General features: G+C 41.6%; 1 protein-coding gene across 2 annotated transcripts in view; it reads right to left on the reverse strand.

Moving 5' to 3' along the window:
* Positions 1-14,249, reverse strand: part of zgc:153993 (uncharacterized protein LOC767645 homolog) — a 42,227-nt gene extending 27,978 nt beyond the window's left edge. The window contains exons 1-4 of one of the 2 annotated variants that reach the window (XM_048262670.1): positions 14,046-14,249; positions 13,896-13,961; positions 4,376-4,424; positions 4,105-4,266 (exon numbers count right to left, since the gene is read on the reverse strand). In XM_048262670.1, the coding sequence (XP_048118627.1) occupies positions 4,105-4,266; positions 4,376-4,424; positions 13,896-13,959 (275 nt within the window). In that variant the 5' untranslated portion in view covers positions 13,960-13,961; positions 14,046-14,249. Of the gene's footprint in view, positions 1-4,104; positions 4,267-4,375; positions 4,425-13,895 lie in introns of both variants that reach the window. The other variant, XM_048262669.1, reaches the window with a different exon arrangement.
* Positions 14,250-18,115: the final 3,866 nt, after the last annotated feature.

Genomic DNA, 18,115 nt, shown 5'->3' on the forward strand with positions numbered 1-18,115 from the left:
GCTGAACCTCTCAACGCGAGCTACGGGAGAAACGCGACGCAACGGACCCACAATTCAGTTCGGCAACGGATGACGTGAGCCCATGTAAAGTGAATGTGATGCGTCTCCAGCACTGCAACGCACGCAACTGTGTGTAGGAGCCGTTAGGGTCACATGGTAGGGATAGCAACTTAAAAGTGGGGCTTCAGTGATATCACTACCTGTGGCTAATTGGGTAAAGGTACACCTGTCTTGGCAATCAGGAGAGAGTCAATTGTTTTTTGGGCCTGCTGTGGGAGCAGGGCCTTTGTTCTCCCCTCTGGTTCGTAGTCACCTTTGGGCAAACCTATATGGATTATATTTTGGAACAACCACCACCGAGTAAAAATAAAACCTGAACTTTACAAGAACCAGCGCTTGGGCTGGCCGTAGAGCTATCAGAGTACCGGGCAGGGAGCGCGAGGATGCCACAGGTATGTGACCGCTCTCTGATTCTCCTGCCAAGCTGACATGTACACACACATACACCACAGTTAGGACCTACTTCCAAGTTTGTGCACCACACAAGGGCTAGCGTGTAGGGTGGTTCTTAGGTCTTTCTGTGTTTGTTTTCTGTTGGTTGCGAGTTGCGGTAGGCTTTTTAGTTTAATTGAACATACACTAGACAACGAAGAGCTTGGGCCAGGACCACCCCGTAACAATTGAGGGCTCGACCGGGACGAACCTGTGTGTGATTAGCTTGGTTTTGTTTGTTTAGCTTATTTTGTTTGTAGCGTTGCGTTTGGCACTGGTTTGTTTGTTCTGGCGTAATGAAATTGGCATATGTTGCTAACGTTGGCGCCACTTGTTGTCAACCACTTGTTTGAATTCAGCTTGGTTTTACTACAGTTTTGTTACAGCATTTGGGGGTCGTTAATCTGCGACCGGTTTAGCTGTTTTGTCGCTGTCTTAGGACGGTGCTTGTTTACCGATTTGTAGTGCTATACCTGTGGCAGGGTGCTACGTTTGATTGTGGTTTGTTAAAAACTTGCGTGATGAATGGTAGCAATTTCTCTGTTCGCTGTCACCACTCGTAGGCCATTTGTAGGTTGTGGATGCGAGATCCGTGGAAGTTTGCCAATTAGCTTGCATTTAGACTGGTGAGGGCAGTCTTCTGTAAATATAGGCAGCATTTAGTGTTGTGTCCTCACACGAAACATTGCCTATAGCTCTTTGGAGATAGTTTTTGTCGTTAAAAGCACTCTAAGCGATGTTGGGTAATGTTGAGTGCTAGCTCACTACTCCCTACCGTGTGATTGAAACTCTCCTAAACGCGCATATCGCCGGTGATTGGCTGGAACAGTTTGTTATGTTTTTATGGTCCAGGTTGGATCAAGTTGTTTTTGTTGCTGTTTTTGGAGCCTGGGCTGTCCACAGAGACCGTGTTTTTTTACAGTGTATTCAGGGCATAAGCAGTTAGCGGATGGTGAGGTGATGTTTGCTGTATGTGACAAAAAATGTTTAGCTTGGAAACTGCGTAACATCGCTTAGAGCAGTGTTTCTTAACTGGTGGGTTGGGACCCAAAAGTGGGTAGCGGAACCGTTCTGGGTGGTTTGCTTGTGTTAAAAATGAAGAAATCGCTCAATAAAATGCTATCTTATCAGACATTTTGATAGACTTATTTGTATGTCAGTCATTGCCATGGACATAGATAGACAATGTTTATATGACAAGTCATGTTAGACATCATTTTAATGGTAAACACAAGTAGGCCTAGGCTAAGACCCTGAATATTTGAAGTAGGACATGGATTAACTTCAATTGAGTACAAAATGGGACAGAAACCCCAGTGTGTGGTGTGCAGTGAATTGCTGGCACATGAGAGCATGAAACCATCAAAGCTCATGTCACATGGAAGCCAAACACCCCTGTCAAAGACAAACCTGCCGATTAGCCTACTTTGAAAGGTAACATCAGGAGTTGAAGACTTCACAAATATAATGCCACACCTATTTTCACTCAACTTACCAGTATACCAAGAAATATGGATGATGATATACAAACATTTGTGGCTAGCAACTTTCATATGTAGTTGAGTAAGACTGTTTATCCACAATTCAAGTATTTCTAAGAGCTAAGAGCTTCCTAACATCAACTTCTGTGATTATGCAAAGATTACAGTATTTTCCGGACTATACAGTAAGTCACACTTTTTTTTTTTATAGTTTGGCTGGTCCTGAGACTTATAGTCAGGTGCGACTTATATATAATTGAACATGTTTTTAAATGTTAATTCATATTAACTGACATGAACCCTACATGAAACATTACCGTTTACAGCTGCGAGAGAGCGCTCTCAAATTCAAGTTCTGCGCACTTTCAGTCAGACATTAGTGAATGTCTGAAACACACGTGCATACCTAAATCCTCAAATTGACCGGTATTATTTATAGCCAGGCCTCAGATTCAGATAAATAAAGGCCAGTAAGATAATAATTGCCTACACTGTTTCGATTTAACTCATAAAAGAGCTCTTCTTAATATGTTATATATTGTGGGTTGGTTTAATATTGTTGCCAATGAAAAGTCCTACATCATGGGTCTCCAACACATCGCTCTCAAGCTACCAGTCGCTTGCCGCCCCCTTCTGAGTTTGCCCGAGGTTGTAGCCTACATATAAACACAATTGTTGCTGCGAAACATTCCAGCCCACGAATTTTATAAAAAAAGTAAATCATACATAATAAAAAAAAAAACTCAATTTAGGCTAATGTAGACCTATTTGCTAAGGTTTCTATTACAGCACAGCGCAAGTTCCATGAATGAATGAAAGCGGGTGCCTTGTCTGGCAATAAGCGAATGGAAATCCCGACACTCTTTCAACTACATGAAATTTAATAGTGAACCATCAAATACCCCACAGATTTCAGTGGCTATCAGTCCCAAACCAAATTGAACATCTTCTGCTTTTGATAGCCTACCGGTATGCCACTCCAAACTAAACGTATGTCTCACAATAAAACGTACCATGTAAGAAATAAAGACCTGCCTCGAATACAAGCCTGCCCCAAATAAGGGTGCTGTGCTTTGCATTTCCTAAGTAAATAAAAGACCCAAGCCATAATTTGAGGATTTACGATAGTCTGTCTCCTAAACGTTCCTCACCTGTTATCCAGACATGCATGAAAACATTTGAAAACAAAACTCAGTCATATATATATTTGATCGCTGTTTTGCGTTAAAGCATCTTTCACGTAATGAATGCGCACTCTAGAAAGTGAAAGGAAGCCTACTACAGTATGCGCTCCGAGGCTGTAGCTGTCTGTTCACGTCCGCTATTCACGTCGATTATAACGTTCCTCAAATGGAGAACACATCCATGTTCTCTCACGTCTCATGACCACTCTAGGCTCTCAAGCTTCTGTGTTTTCAAAACTCCTGATAGTTCCTGATCGCTAAACTTTTGTTTTCCAGCATTTTTGTTCAGTGAATCTTTTGTAAATTGTTTTACAATTACATTTGGGCCCTCCTTGGCAGCCTTAGTTATTGCCCGGCTCACCTCAACTTGAAGCCATTCACTCCTTCCTCTGCATGTTCTTTTAAAACAGCATCTTTTTCTCTCGTTCTCAGAGGTAGACTCCTGAGAATTTGCTCTGCTGCCGGCTTGTGCCTCCATGTCGCCCAAAATGCTTGATTGCATTGCATTCTGCACATTTTTTGCTAAATGTTCATGTACCACATCAGCATTTTTGTTCGGTGAATCTTTTGTAAATTGCTTTACAATTATCCTCGGGCCCTCATTGGCAGCCTTCTTTCTCAGGCTTGCCTCAGCTTGCCACTATTCACTCCTTCATCTTCATTAACATTCCCGGTATGTCTGTTCTTGGTCTTGGATTTTGTGAAATAAATTTCTAAATAAATGCGACTTAAAGTGCGGTGCGACTACATGTTTTTTTGTGTGTTCGTGATGCATTTTTTTGACTGATGCGACTTACACTCCAGAGTGACTTATAGTCCGGAAAATATGGTAACTACAAAATAACTTTCAAGTAAGATGAAAAAGGTATGTAGATCATAAGAAGGTGCTGCTAGATTATTTGATGCTGAGAGAAACAAAACATAAAAAGAATAATGAGATAACATACTGTTGAAGTTCAGCATTGCGATTAAGGTCATCAGCTATTTTGAGCAGCTGACCCACCACTTCTTTCACTTGGGGATCATCTCCCTCACAAGGAGTCCCCCCCAGGATCTCATGGCTGATGTGTACGTCAGGATTTTCTGTCTGAATTCTTTCTATCACATATCTGCAAATAAAAACAAATATGACAGCAATAATATATCAAATTGAGGCACCAAAGACCAACACAGACACAAAAGCCATCTTTATGGGATTATGTGTCAAATGTGATTTACCCTCTTAATACTACTGCTCCTTGCTCAATTATTTGGTCATCTATGACATCTAGGGAGAGAAAATAAACAGTTACAGTATATGTATTTATTTATTTATTTTCAGGTACAAAACTTTTGGTAAGGACAAAAGTGGTGATACTTGATGTCATATCAAACTAGTGTGCTAATACCGGCAATGGCTAAATGGCTATACAACACAATTCTGAGAGGAAAGTGGTGAAATAGCTTTGCAAAGTACAACCCCAAAAAGTTGGGACGTTGTTTAAAATGCAAATAAAAACAGAATGTGATAATATACATGTTTTGTAAACCCATATTTAGCAGTGTCATTCCACGTCAACCAGGGCCCACGTACTTAGGTCTCAAAAAAATCTGAAAACATTACCAGGTGTGCCTATGTTACCCAGGAGACACACTGTAAAATTACTCTTATGCAAGATCAATACTTTCCAAGATACAGCCAGTTTTACGGAGGGAGGGGGGTGTCGATTTCGTTCGGCCTCTTTTTTTTGTCAAAGTTCACAAGCCCATAGCGCAAGAACTAAACCATGTAAGAGGCTCAAATTTTGCATGCTGGTATATAAATAGGAATAGTATGTAGCAAAATTGTCACGTTTGGTCTGGATGATCCTGCATGTCATAGCTGTCCCTCAAAGTTGATCAAAATTGTATTGGAGTTTTTGGTTGGGCTCTGTTTAGGCCTTCAGAAGACATATTTGTACATAGGACAACATAGGCTCTTGATTTATTTTCTTTATTGAGATAAGTAGAAACACTCTCACAAAAAGCTATGAACAGAGACTAAATTTCTTCAGGGTCTGAACAGCAGACCTCACAAGTCTGAAAAATCATTTTGGTTTTCATGTTCAGCGCACCCAAACACCTTGTGGGAATATACAAAGATTTTTTTTATATTTGTTTCTTTATTCACCATGATCCCTTCTTTTTAAAGACACCAATTTGACTTGTCTTATACAAATCTTTCTTTTTTTATTTTCCACCCTGAACATGGGCAAAATGCACCATTGAGATCAATATGTTTTATATAGAGTTACCACAGTGCCACGTGTGGTTGTATAGAGTAACCTGTGGTAAACACAGATTGTAATGATATTTAATTTTTGAGGGCTTCTGAGATCTGGGGTTATTACCTTACAGAGTTTGTCAGAGCCGTACCACTGGAGGAGGGGCCGCTCATATAGCCTCCTATTCCCCTTAATTATTGCAAATATTTCCAGACAGTTTTTGTGAGGGCTACTTTGTTAATATTGGGAAACTGCGATAAAGGGAATGCGACCGCACAGCCTAAGCTGCTAAAGTACCGTGAGGGCGCAGCAAATGAACTTCAGAAACAATATTTAAGCTCATGATATTAAGACCGGCCTATCCTCCTGAAGCTCCCGATTAGCCACTCCGGGCCTGTACTAGGGGTGGGCGATGAAACGTGTGATTGTTTGCTGATAAGATGCACCCGTGCTTGTTATGGGCGTGCTGTTTATTTTGTGCAGCGAACATGGACTGAAGTTCGCTCTAAATATCTACGTTTACCGATTATGCTAACCGTTAGCATCTCTATGGGATTTCTCATATACATTAGCCATAAGCTAACGCATTCGTTTCTATTCTGTAACTTGGAATGCTAGCCTACATGATTACTCTTAAACAAAACATAGAAGGAAATAACTGAGATGTACTCTGTTGGTCTGCTTAGTTTTACAGTGAATCCTATGTAAAGGTTTGAAAGGAACTTCAGCTTCAGACTTTCTCTTGGGAAACTGTTAGGCCTATTCATCTTCTCTAATGTAGCTGAGACCATGTCATTGCCACACACACAAGTGGGGGCAGAATTGGAAATGTGTCAGAGTGACAATGCATTGGTTGATTTGGTTAAAAAGTCACCAAATCGAAATCAGGATGGTTAGAGAATGTTAAATATGTTCAATATCCCTAACGGAATGCATGTCTTCGCCAAAAATGACAAAATACGATGTTATATTAATATTCCAAATGAACATCAAACTTTGAAATATAGTCTGAAATGAGATGTTAATATAATTGAGACAACAGCTGTATACAAAAAAATCCGATTGTAGCTTACAGCATCCAACTATTTAGGTTAAGTTTCTAACGTTGTGGACGGCCACCTGCCGCCTTCTGCCCTCACGCCGCGGCACAAGATCTAGTTTTGTTGGTAAACGGGAAACCCGTGTATTGGGGCAGGTCTCACTAGCCTGGAAACCTCTGACTTCGCAGAGAGTCTGGCCTAGATCCATAGGCGTTCTTTTATTTCCAGGTGGGAGGGCACAGTTGTGAGGTTTAAAATCATTGGAGTTCCTTTGAACCACTTTGAACCAATCACTAACAACCGGCGTTTAGATCATACAGAGAAGTTTCTGCAGCACGCCCATAACAAGCATCGGTGCATCTTATCAGCAAACAATCACACGTTTCATCTGCAACTCTCCACAAAAAACATATAGTGTTTTGTGAATGTCCCCAAGTCAAACTTTCATATAAATGCAAAAAGCACGCCCAAAGCCACTTTAAGCTTGTATTCGTTGTCGTTTTCGGGTGAAATGACCTTTGAATGGGATTCCTATAGGGCTACTACTTTTTTTTGATACAATCGCGTCAAAATCGCTATTTTTCAAATACGATGAAGGCTCGACACAACATGAGACTTTGTTCGAAGTATCATCAGTGTCTCTACACATGAACTCGAAAGCATTGAGAATATTGTTGGTGTAATACAGAGTTTTAAAAGAGAGGTTTTGAACAACTCCCCTTGTTTTTTCTGCTTGCTGCCATCTTGCAAGGAGTGAGTTGTCCAAAATCTTTCTTTTTAGTAAACTATGTGTACACAAACAATGTTCTTAATGCTCGAGTTCATATGTAGAGACACTGATGATGCTTTGATCAAAGTTTCAAGTTATGTCAAGCCTTCTTAGTGTTTGAAATTTTGACCACCATGTAGCCTACTAAACTACAGTTTGACTTCGGTAACGCTTAGAGTAGCTTTTACAAAATCTATGACTAAAGTTTAGCTGACGATATAACATCCTACTCCACTGTGACTTCGTTCTGCGACACTCCTGTTAATAGGCTAAACTATTATTTACATTTGCTCAAAGATTTCATAAGTATAAGTCATTTTCGCTCCCTACGTTGATGTATTCCAAGCGATCTGCTTCAGAGGCGGGGACGTAGTAATTGAAACACCATGCCTGGGTAGGCTACGTAATCGCTCTCAGGGACGCCCACTGTTCGCTGGTTGGTGGGCTGCCCAACTGCCGAAGTAAACGAGCGTGAATCAACCTATTCCAGACGGAGTACTGTAGGGAAAAGAAATCGACCGGAAGTATGTAGACAGGCCAAGGCCAGGCTAAGGTCTCACGGCACACTGCCTGATCTTTTCCTCCAGAATCTTAATGTAGCCTTTTGTTTTAGTCTCATCGTTTACTTGAAAGTCACCAGGGGCCTGTTGCACAAAACTATAAGGGATTAAGCCAGGATATCTTGGTTATTTATCCGTGATCCGGTTGCACAAAAACGGAATAGGGGGCAGTAGGATATGTTATGGTAAATGTCACCATGGAGATTTATTCTGTGGAGCTAGCCTGCTTCGGACCAGGCTAAATTCCAGGATCTATTTAATCTCATCCCTTATCTCAGTCAGCAGTCACCACAAACAGAATTCAATAGTTATTCCACTGCCCACTACACATTGTTGTCACATAACTAGACCCACTGTCATTATTTAAACGTTTGTGATCATTAATTTCAATCATTTTGGATAAATGATTTTTTTTAGATGATGTTGCAATCATTAGATAATTGACAGTTTCCCACAGACTATAAGGCTATATATAAAATGACAGAATATTAAGACTACAGAGAAAAAAAAAATCAAATTCCTCTGCCACTGCAGGACATATTTAACTGAAATTCACAGCATGCGTCTCTACCACTGCAGGACATATTTAACTTCAATTTAAAGCATGCATATTAACTCATTTAACACGTATATTGGTCCCTCACTAGAGGACCACTGTCATCAGGGAAGATTGCTTTGCTTTATCACTGTGACGGTGTTGCCTTTCTTTTTACAAGGATACAAGGATACAAGGAAGTTTATTGTCACAAGTTTATTGGGGGGGGTAAAAAGTGCAGTAGAAGAGGGGTTTAGTAGATTAAGTGGCAAGGGCTGCATAAGAAAGGTGGGGGAGGATTGGGATTGGGGGGGGGGGGGGGCACCAACAAGGAGCACCCAAGAGCAACAGGGGCAAGGAAAACTCCCTTACCAAGGAAGAAACCTTGGGCAGATCCACGGCTCAAGGGGCTAACCCAACTGCCAGGGGTCTTGGTGTGTGTGTTGGGGGGATGACAGGGGAGATGGGATAGTGTGCTGTGTATGTGGGAAGAGGGCAGTGTGCAATATGTGTGTTGGAGAAGCTTCCTCATGAGACAATGTGCTGTGTATGTAGGGAAGGGGGGGGGTGTACTGCAAGTATGGTGAAGGGACTTACTATTGCAAGCAGAGTATTGTATGTATGATGTATGTGAGTGATGACAGTGAAGATGTGTGTGTGGTCGGGAGGGGAGTGGAGCAGTGACTGTGTGTGTGTGTGTGTGTAGTGTGTGTGTGGGTAGGTGGGGGCAGTGTGCTGTAAGTATGTAGAGGATGTGTGTTGGAGAAGATCCTGAAGACAATGTGCTGTGTATGTAGGGAGTGGGGGGCAGTGTGCAGCAAGTATATAGAGGAGGCTTGTGGGGATGGGGTGGGGTGGGGGGTGGAGGCAGAAAGGCTAGGCAATCAAGGACATGGGTAGATAGATGGAGGAGAAATCAAAAATAATAAATAAAAAGTTCTATGGAGATGTGCAAAAGTTGGAGAAAGTCAGATATGTGTGTGTGTGTGTTTTGACGTGTGATGAAATAAGAAAATAAATAAAAGGTCTGTAGCATAGGGAGGGATGTAAAAGTGCTAAAAGTCATTTAGGTGTGTGTGTGTGGGGGTTTAGTGATATTCAGTGTCAAGCTGTTAGATTGACACCACTGTGCCACCTCATCAACCTGATCCAAGTAGAGCTGTTCATTGTTGTTACTAATCAGGCCCAAGATCACTGTGTCATCTGCAAACTTGATGATGGAGGTATGACTACTGTTGGCTTTGCAGTCATGTGTGTAGATGTTGTACAGCAGTGGACTCAAAACACAGCCTTGGGGAGCACCAGTGCTGATGGTTCATGAGTCAGATGTCAGACCCCCCACTCTAACCACTTGTGAACGGTTGGTGAGGAAGTCAAATATCCAGTGACACAGGGTGGTGTTCAGTCCTAAGGCCTTCATCTTTGTGACCAAGGTGAGAGGTACTATCGTGTTGAATGCTGAACTAAAGTCAATGAACAGCATCCTCACATAATTCCCATTCCCCTCCTCCAGGTGAGTTAAGGTGGTGTGCATGAGGTGCATGGCTCTGTAAGTAAATTTGAGGGGGTCGAAGGAGGCAGGGAGGGATGAGCAGATAATGTTTTTCACAAGCTTCTCAAAACACTTCATCACTGTAGACGTCAGGGCTACTGGGCGGTAGTCATTCAGACATGATGGACTTTTGTTTTTCGGTACTGGAACAATAACAGACTGCTTGAGGCAAGTAGGAACTGTCTCTTGAGCCAATGATGTGTTAAAGATATAAGTGAACACAGGAGCTAACTGAGCAGCGCAGTATTTCAAAACCCTGTTAGAAATTCCATCCGGTCCAGCAGCTTTTCTACAATTAACCCTCCTAAAGGCATTGCTCACATCGACCTCAGACACAGAAAGGTGCATCCTCATTTGCTTCACATGCTGCAGCTAGTGCAAGATAGTCTGTGTTTTTCATGTCAAAGCGAGCATAAAAAGCATTAAGTTCATCAGGGAGGGCTTTACTCACATTCATCATACAGTAGGAGGGGACTTTCTTTCAAAGCCAGTGATGGTTCGGAGTCCTTTCCACACTCGTGCTGGATCACCCTCCAAGAAATCAGCTTCAACTTTGTCTCTATAGCCGCTTAGCATCTTTAATAGCTCTCTCGTGAACTATAAGATGCTGCTTTGTAATCAGTCATATCCCCTGAAATAAGCCCAGCATTATAAGTCATGGTGCGTGTCTTTAATGTCACTTCTCTATCCACCCATGGCTTCTGGTTAGGGAAACTTCGGATCTTTACAGTTGGGATGATGGAATCAGTCAGCATATTGATGTAACTCAATGATACTTCCGTAAACTCATTGATGTCAGCACTGTTCGCCTTGAACATCTCCCAGTCAACGCTGCTAAGGGCGCCCTGTAGCCTGGCTTCCGATTGGTCAGTCCAGCTTGACCTCCTTCGTCACTGGGGGTCCGCCTGACTTCTCTGCTTGTACATAGGCAGTAGGAAGACAGCGGCATGATCTGATTTTCCGAAAGCTGGTAGAGACTTAGCTTTGTAACTGTTCTTGAACTGTGTGTAGCAGTGATCCAGTGTGTTGTCACCACGTGTAAGGAAGTGAATGTGTTGAATAAAATCAGGTATGGACCGGTTCAGATGTACTTGATTGAAATCACCGGCCACAATAAGCGCAGCTTCAGGGTGCGTGTGTTGTTGTCTATTTAACACTTCTTGCAATTCTGAAACCGCAGCATCTGTGTTGGCTTGTGGAGGAATGTAGACAGCGTTGAATATTACCGGAAGTAAACTCACGGGCAGGTAGAAGGGTCGACAGACGATCGCTAGATGTTCTAGATGAGGCGAGCAGGACTTTGAGAGAACGGTGACATTTCTAGGATCACACCACTTGCTGTTCGTCATGATGAAATCACCGCCACCTTTCGATTTTCCAGATTCCTTAGTCCTGTCAGAGCAAGCAGCAGAGAAAAACTCCACCGGAGTGATGGCACAGTCCGGTACAAGTTCAGTTAGCCATGTCTCAGTAAAGCATAGAATGTTACGGTCCCTGATGTCTCTTTGAAACTGTATCCTCGCTCTTAGTTCATCCATCTTGTTCACAAGAGACTGGACATTGGCTAGAAGAATGCTATAACAGTGGAGGCCTATGAGCTCTATTCCTCAATCTGTTACGGGCCCCGGCTCGTTTTCCTCTGTGTTTTTTCCTTCTGCGCCGAGATGCGTCTCCATGGTTCCCTGATGCATCTCGGAGAATCTCAGTCGGCCAGGTAGAATCGTCGATTAAAACATCCCGAAACAAAAAAGGCAATTCATTTCTACGACGGAGTATTAGGGCCACACATGAAGGAAGAAATATTTTTGCCATGACGAGATTAAACTTGCCATGTCGACATTAAACTCGACATTTCGAGAATAAAGTTGAAATGTAATGTCGACTTTAATCTCAATGTATCGACTTTAAAGTCACCATGTCGACATTAAACTCAACATTTTGAGAATAAAGTTAGTTTGGAGAGAGGACCGCTCGGGACGATTGAAAGGGAGGACGAATTAAACATTCCAGTTTTCTTCGACTGCAACAATGATTAGACATAGGCCTATATCATGTGAACAAAACATAAAATTATTGTTGAGAACTGCTCTAAAACTTAAACTGTTTACTATGTTGTTAGTCGCTTTGGCTAAAAAGCGTCAGCCAAATGTAATGTAATGTAATGTAATGTAATGTAATAAAACATTAACCTCCGTTGCTCAGCCAAATACTTTCCTGTAGGTCCTTATCACGGAGTTACAGGCGATAAATGCGATGGTCAAAAGTAGCCTAAACGTCATTAGCGGTTTTTTTTTTATTTATTGTAGGCCTATTATTAAAGAGTGTTTTTCATCTAAAGGTTCAACTTCATGCTTATGCACTAGACTAGGCATACTAGGCGCTCTCCCCAATCCTAGAATTTCACATTGCTTGTTTGTAATGGATGCAAAACAGCCTATTGCTGAATGTCTAGGGACGAATGAAGCTGTCCTCCTCCCGACCACCCCATATACTAGTAGCCTACATGCGCACATATGCACACAGTGCATAAATAAAGTATACATGCACACATATTCCCTCACGGGATCAAAATAGTATATATGCTTAGGCTATACCTGTGTTTATAGCCTCCTATGTTTATTGCAGGTGAGACATGGAAAAGCAGTTTTAGAGAAATTAGTTAACCTATGGAGAGTGACGGCCTGGTTCATGAAGGGCAGTTATTTGAATGTGCGGTGGCCTTACCCACGTAAAACAGAGTGAAATAGCATTTTGTATAGAAACATATCATTGGATACATGTATTATTCTAGCTATATACTAAGCGGCATAGTGCATGGTATTTCCAACCGCGAGATACAGCACTTCACGATGACGGCAATGAGTAGTTAACAGACAAGACGCAATCTATCTGAAAGTCGACACATCGAGATTAAAGTAGATATTATATTTCAACTTTATTTCTAAATGTCGAAGTTTAATGTCGACATGCTGACTTTAAAGTCAACATGTCGAGTTTAATCTCGCCATGGCAAAAATATTTTTTTTCTTCATGTGTGGCCCTAATACTCCGTCGTACATTTCCGATGTTTCTGAGTGTAACGCCATCATACGTAATCAGTGCAGTGGAAAAGTGCAAAAAAGTAGGGGTTAATAAAAGGTAAAAGAGGAAATATAAGCACAAATTAGGCGGAGCAACCAAAAAGGCGTCCGAACGCGGCGGCGCCATGGCAACAGGATATTTTAATTATGTCTTTTACATACTCGCCATTCCCGACCTGTCATGTGACGTCACGGGAGCGCCGTAACCATTTATACTCGCGCGCGGTGGTCCAATCCAGCGAAAGCTGGATTAAAGGTTAAACTGAGTTGTGCATGCTTGGAGAGAAGTGATCCATGATTAGCATCCATAATGACCAAGTGATACATTTTGGGATGGGGTGATAAAAGTGGAGAATAGCTATAGAAATGTATTAGTTTTAGGTGTTTTTAAGACAATGGGACCTGGTGACCTTCTCAAAGTAAATGGTAACACTAAAACAAGTGGCTACAATAAGATTTTTGGAGGAAAAGATCAGGCAGTCTGTCGAGAGACCTGCCCCAATAGGCGGCATTTGACCATTAAACCACACAATGATCCAAAACATACAGCCCGGATTGTTGTTAAAAAGGTGCGGTCTAGAATCATTGTGGAAACATGAAGAGGCTATATAGGTATTATATCAACCATTTTGAGAGCTGTGAATGCAAATAAAGATGTTTCTGTTTATTATTTTAAAAGGGTATTCAGTGGCGTAAAGGGAACGGGAATTCCGGGGGGATGAAATCGTGTTTCCGAATCGGATCCAACGTTGGCTTACTCACATTTAAACTTTTATTTCTTTTTTTATATATAATACTAATAATAAGTTACTGTCATTTCAGATCGATCTAAACATAGATGTAGGCTAGCCGTTTTGCCTAGGTCTGAGAAATGTTTAGCCATGGCACTCACATCAAGAACTCAGGAAATTCAACGTTAGTGAATAATGAAAAGCCTAACGTTACAGTAGCTTGCCTACCTTCACCCCCAGTTGCTCCTCGCAGGTCATCATCTTCTTTCGTTTTTTTTCTTGAATGTGCCATTCCTTTAATGAGAATTGTGTAAGTTCAAAATATTGTGTAAGGAGAAAACCACCTATTATGATGTCCACTCAACTTTTCCACTCAACTTTTTCACAAGTCTTGTTGTCACCTCAAGTGACCACAATATAATCGCGTAATTGTGCCTTGTTCAAAATGTTCAACCTCGATGATGCAGCGAAGAACCTGATATTAACAAAGCAATGCAAACCAAATCTGTAGAGAAAACTTCAGAATGTTGTCAGACCACTTCGCTAACATTTGCAATAAGGAAATACAGCGGAAATGTGTCAATCGGTATGTCGTTTTGCCGCGTTCGAGACAACTCGGAACCCGGTTTTTGCCGGTTTGAAATTCCCCCGGTCGAACAGTTAGAAAGGACCGCTTTAATACTCGAGCAGTTGCTGTTTTTGAACATGTCTTTTCACAGGAGGCCAGTTTAGGGCGATCTGTGTTCGAGACGACCAGATAATTTATCCATGGGCCAGACAGGGTGCGTTTCCCAAATGCATAGTTGCTAACTACGATGCATCTTCCGTGGCAGCGTCACTGCCAAATCTGAGTTGGCAATATTAGTCACTTTACAGATAGGCTACGTTTAGATAACAGATACATTTTATTTAGAGCTGATAGATAGATAGATAGATAGATAGATAGATAGATACTTTATTGATCTCCCAGGGGAAATTCAAGAAAATAGCCTATAGCATAGTCTAGCCTATAATCTAAATGTGAAACATGATCGAAGCTTAAGTGTTTGTTCATGCGTAAGTCAAATCTACATTTGCTATCATAGTTAGGAACTATGCTTGGGAAATAGACCCCAGGTGGGTAGGTTACTAACCAAGGTGGAAAAACTTCAGTGATGCCATTTTTTTTATGTTACACCAAAAGAAGTGAAGCAGTGAGTGATACACTTTCCAAATGAGTAGACGTTTCTTTAGCAGAAAATCTGCTAGGCTATATTCAAAGTGACTTGCAGTATTCATTAAAATAATAGTTTAAAGGGATACCAGGCAAGCCTGATGCTTTTTCTCTACGAAGCTCCCCCTACTGTCTGTACGTGTCGATACGTGTGCGAGCCCTCGCTCGGTTTGAAGCTCTTTTCCTTTTCTTTGCATCTTCCATCAAGGGTTTTCACTGCTTATTCGCAAGCTCTGCCATTATACACACGTTTGCAACAATCGCTAGCGTTTCGTTAGCCTGCCTCTGTGCTGGGGATGCAGGATGTAAACTGATCCTGCTTCTCGCGATGTCTGAGACTTTGTGAGACTGAAGTTCGGCGGGTAGGATACATCGAACTTGCAAGTGGGATATTCTTCCTACAGGCAGTAGGGGCGGACAAGAGAGCCTTCATTCGCCTCGTAATGAGTCATTGAACCATATACCGACTTACGAAGATGATTAATTAACACGAAAACGTTGCCTGGTGTCCCTTTAACATAAAAGTTAAAAGCTTACATTAAGCATAATAAAAGTAATAGTACGTAGTACTATAACAATAACAACACATTTCATGACACCCAAGGTCACTTATAGTAATTTCATAAAAATCAAAATGAAATCAAAAAGTCAGTCAGTCAGTCCATAAGCCATCTTGAAGAGATCATCTTGAGGAGAAATCCTGCCATTTTTAACCTCAAAATCGTTCTCCATAGGGTCACCCCGTGTTGGGGGAAGCAAAAAACCTGACAAAAATCGATTCAACCAAACCGGAGATCTGCCCTGGCTGCCAGAGCTTCGAAATTACCTATAATGCTAACCTTGGGGGCATGCTATTTAACCGCGTTTGGGGCCTCTAAACATACTCAGAAAACCATTCCAAGACATGAACACAAGTTGGTTCCTTACGAGACACCACCAAAGACATATGACTCCTTTCTGGCCAAATTTGACAGCTTTTAAGAAAGTGTATCGTCTTCGTGTAAACCGAGTTTTGAACAGAAAAGAAGTTAACGTTTCAGCCTCGTAGGCCTACTGTACGTTAGGCTACATCTTTGCCTGTTGTCCCATAGGCCTACAGATCGACACCCCAGATCAGGGCAATTTTAGCAAAATATTGAAATATTTATAAAATAATGAACAATGGGATAATGTTTCATCATCACCTTTATTGATGCCTGATATGTTGACATTGCTGAAATACAGAGATGTAGCCTACCGAGAGGCAGCTGCAGACAACGACGTTCACAATGACGGCAAAACGTATAGCCTGTCAGCAATATATCATAAATAACACCTATTGATTGTATATGTTGTCAATTATTGAAGTTGAGGGAAGTACATACTGTAGCTTCAACTGTTCCCTTCGTCCCCCATTATGTTTCATTCGTACTGGCCAGGGGAGACTGAAACTGGATAAAATGGTTCAGAAGAGAGGACAGGTATGACACATGATTGCTGGACAAGCGAGCAGTGGCAGGGCTGGAAGGCTATACAAAACAGATGGAAAAATAGGATGCATCACATGCAGAGATTCAAAGGGTTTGTTATTGTTGGACAATGGTCAAGGAATGCATTTCTCTGATGAATGAATTAATGGAATAGTGTAGAAAGACACTGGCCAAAACAATCTACAAACACAGAATGCATCCCACCAAAGGGCTACTGAGCTTGCGCACCAGAGGCAAAAGGAAACTGCCCAAAAATGTCATTCAAATTAATGCAAGTTTAGTTAAAGAAAAGGCCAGCTCATTTAGCATATTCAGTTGCCGAAGAAAGGTTGGGATTTAGAAAGATGCCCTCACTCATGAGGTTTCAAGAACTGAATGGTGCCGTGGTGGGGAATGCACACCGGTCAGACCATTCTTGTGCCATATTTGTGGACCACATTGCCAAAGAAATGAAGAAAAAAGTGGTGACAAATATCAAAGAGAAGAACTCCCGCATTTCTATAAGATGAGAGTACAGTGTTTAGGCCATGATCCTTTTCATTAGGTGCAATGTTACAGGAGATGGTGGTATTGACAACATTTTTCTTGATTTGGTTGAATTGAAAGAGGGTACTAATGCCAGTTGCATTTACAATGCATTGAGAAAAAGTCTGAATGAAGCTGGCTTGGATGAGTTTCTACAAATAAATCTCATCATAAATCTCATTCTGATGGGGCCTGTTTTAACAGGGTCCAAATCTGGTGTCATTGCTAAACTCAAATGTGAATTCACCAAAATTAAAATTAAATTAATTCACTGTTTAACTCACAGATTGAAATTAGCTGTATGTGACACTTTGAAATATGGGTGTGGCTGCAATCTTGACTTGAAAGGTGTGAGCATTTTTGGGAAAATAAATGGCCATCAGTTGTATTAAGCGACTGTGGACAATTTGACTGCCCGCATGCCAAATGATGACCTTATTCATATGCTCTTGCCCCTTGACAAGTCCAGCTGGCCACAACGACGTGAGGATATTGTTTGGTGAAGCTGAGGTTCGCTTGTTTGCTAAACGCGGGTAACCAAGCAGAGAAGCAGTGGAGGACTTCAGAACACTCAAATTAGGGACACAGGAGGGAGAGACTCTAAAGAGACGAGTTTTGGCAGTTAATGATACAGACAGAAAAACAAACAATAAACTCCATGCCAAAAGTCATTGCCTTTCAAAATCGTGGGTGCCGGTGTTAGATTTTAGTGGTTTTCTGTATGCCATTCTTTTGGTTCTTTGTTTAAGACCACAGAAATGACGGGAACAGGACGTTATTTGCAAGCAGACAGAATGTTGTCACCTTATGTACCTAACTAATCATTCCCCCACAAGAGACATCTTAATTGAATAAGGCCATATCACTACTCCCCCCCGCCCTCTAGTTTGACCCCAGACATGAATGTATATTCTGGCATTATAATTACCCAGGAGTTTCTAGATCTTTGTTTTGTTGATTACCTTGGATTAGCTTTGCAACACTGTGCTGTGCTGTGCGTACAACAGGGATACCAGAACTCTGTTGTTACATCCAGAATAAAGAACTATTCTTTCGCAAGCCATCCTCAAGTTTTTACCTGCTCTTAACTACACTGGAATCTACTCAGTCAAAGGTGTCTCCATTTGGAATTACTGTAAGGAGACAAATTTTAATAGCGTTCTTCAACGCGGAGACAAGCCCAGGGGAGTCAACCCAGACCTGTGTCGTCAATTTTTAAGTAACACAGACTACTTTAAGTA

Source organism: Alosa alosa, chromosome 14 (assembly GCF_017589495.1).
Source record: "Alosa alosa isolate M-15738 ecotype Scorff River chromosome 14, AALO_Geno_1.1, whole genome shotgun sequence".
Taxonomy (NCBI): Eukaryota; Metazoa; Chordata; class Actinopteri; order Clupeiformes; family Clupeidae; genus Alosa; species Alosa alosa.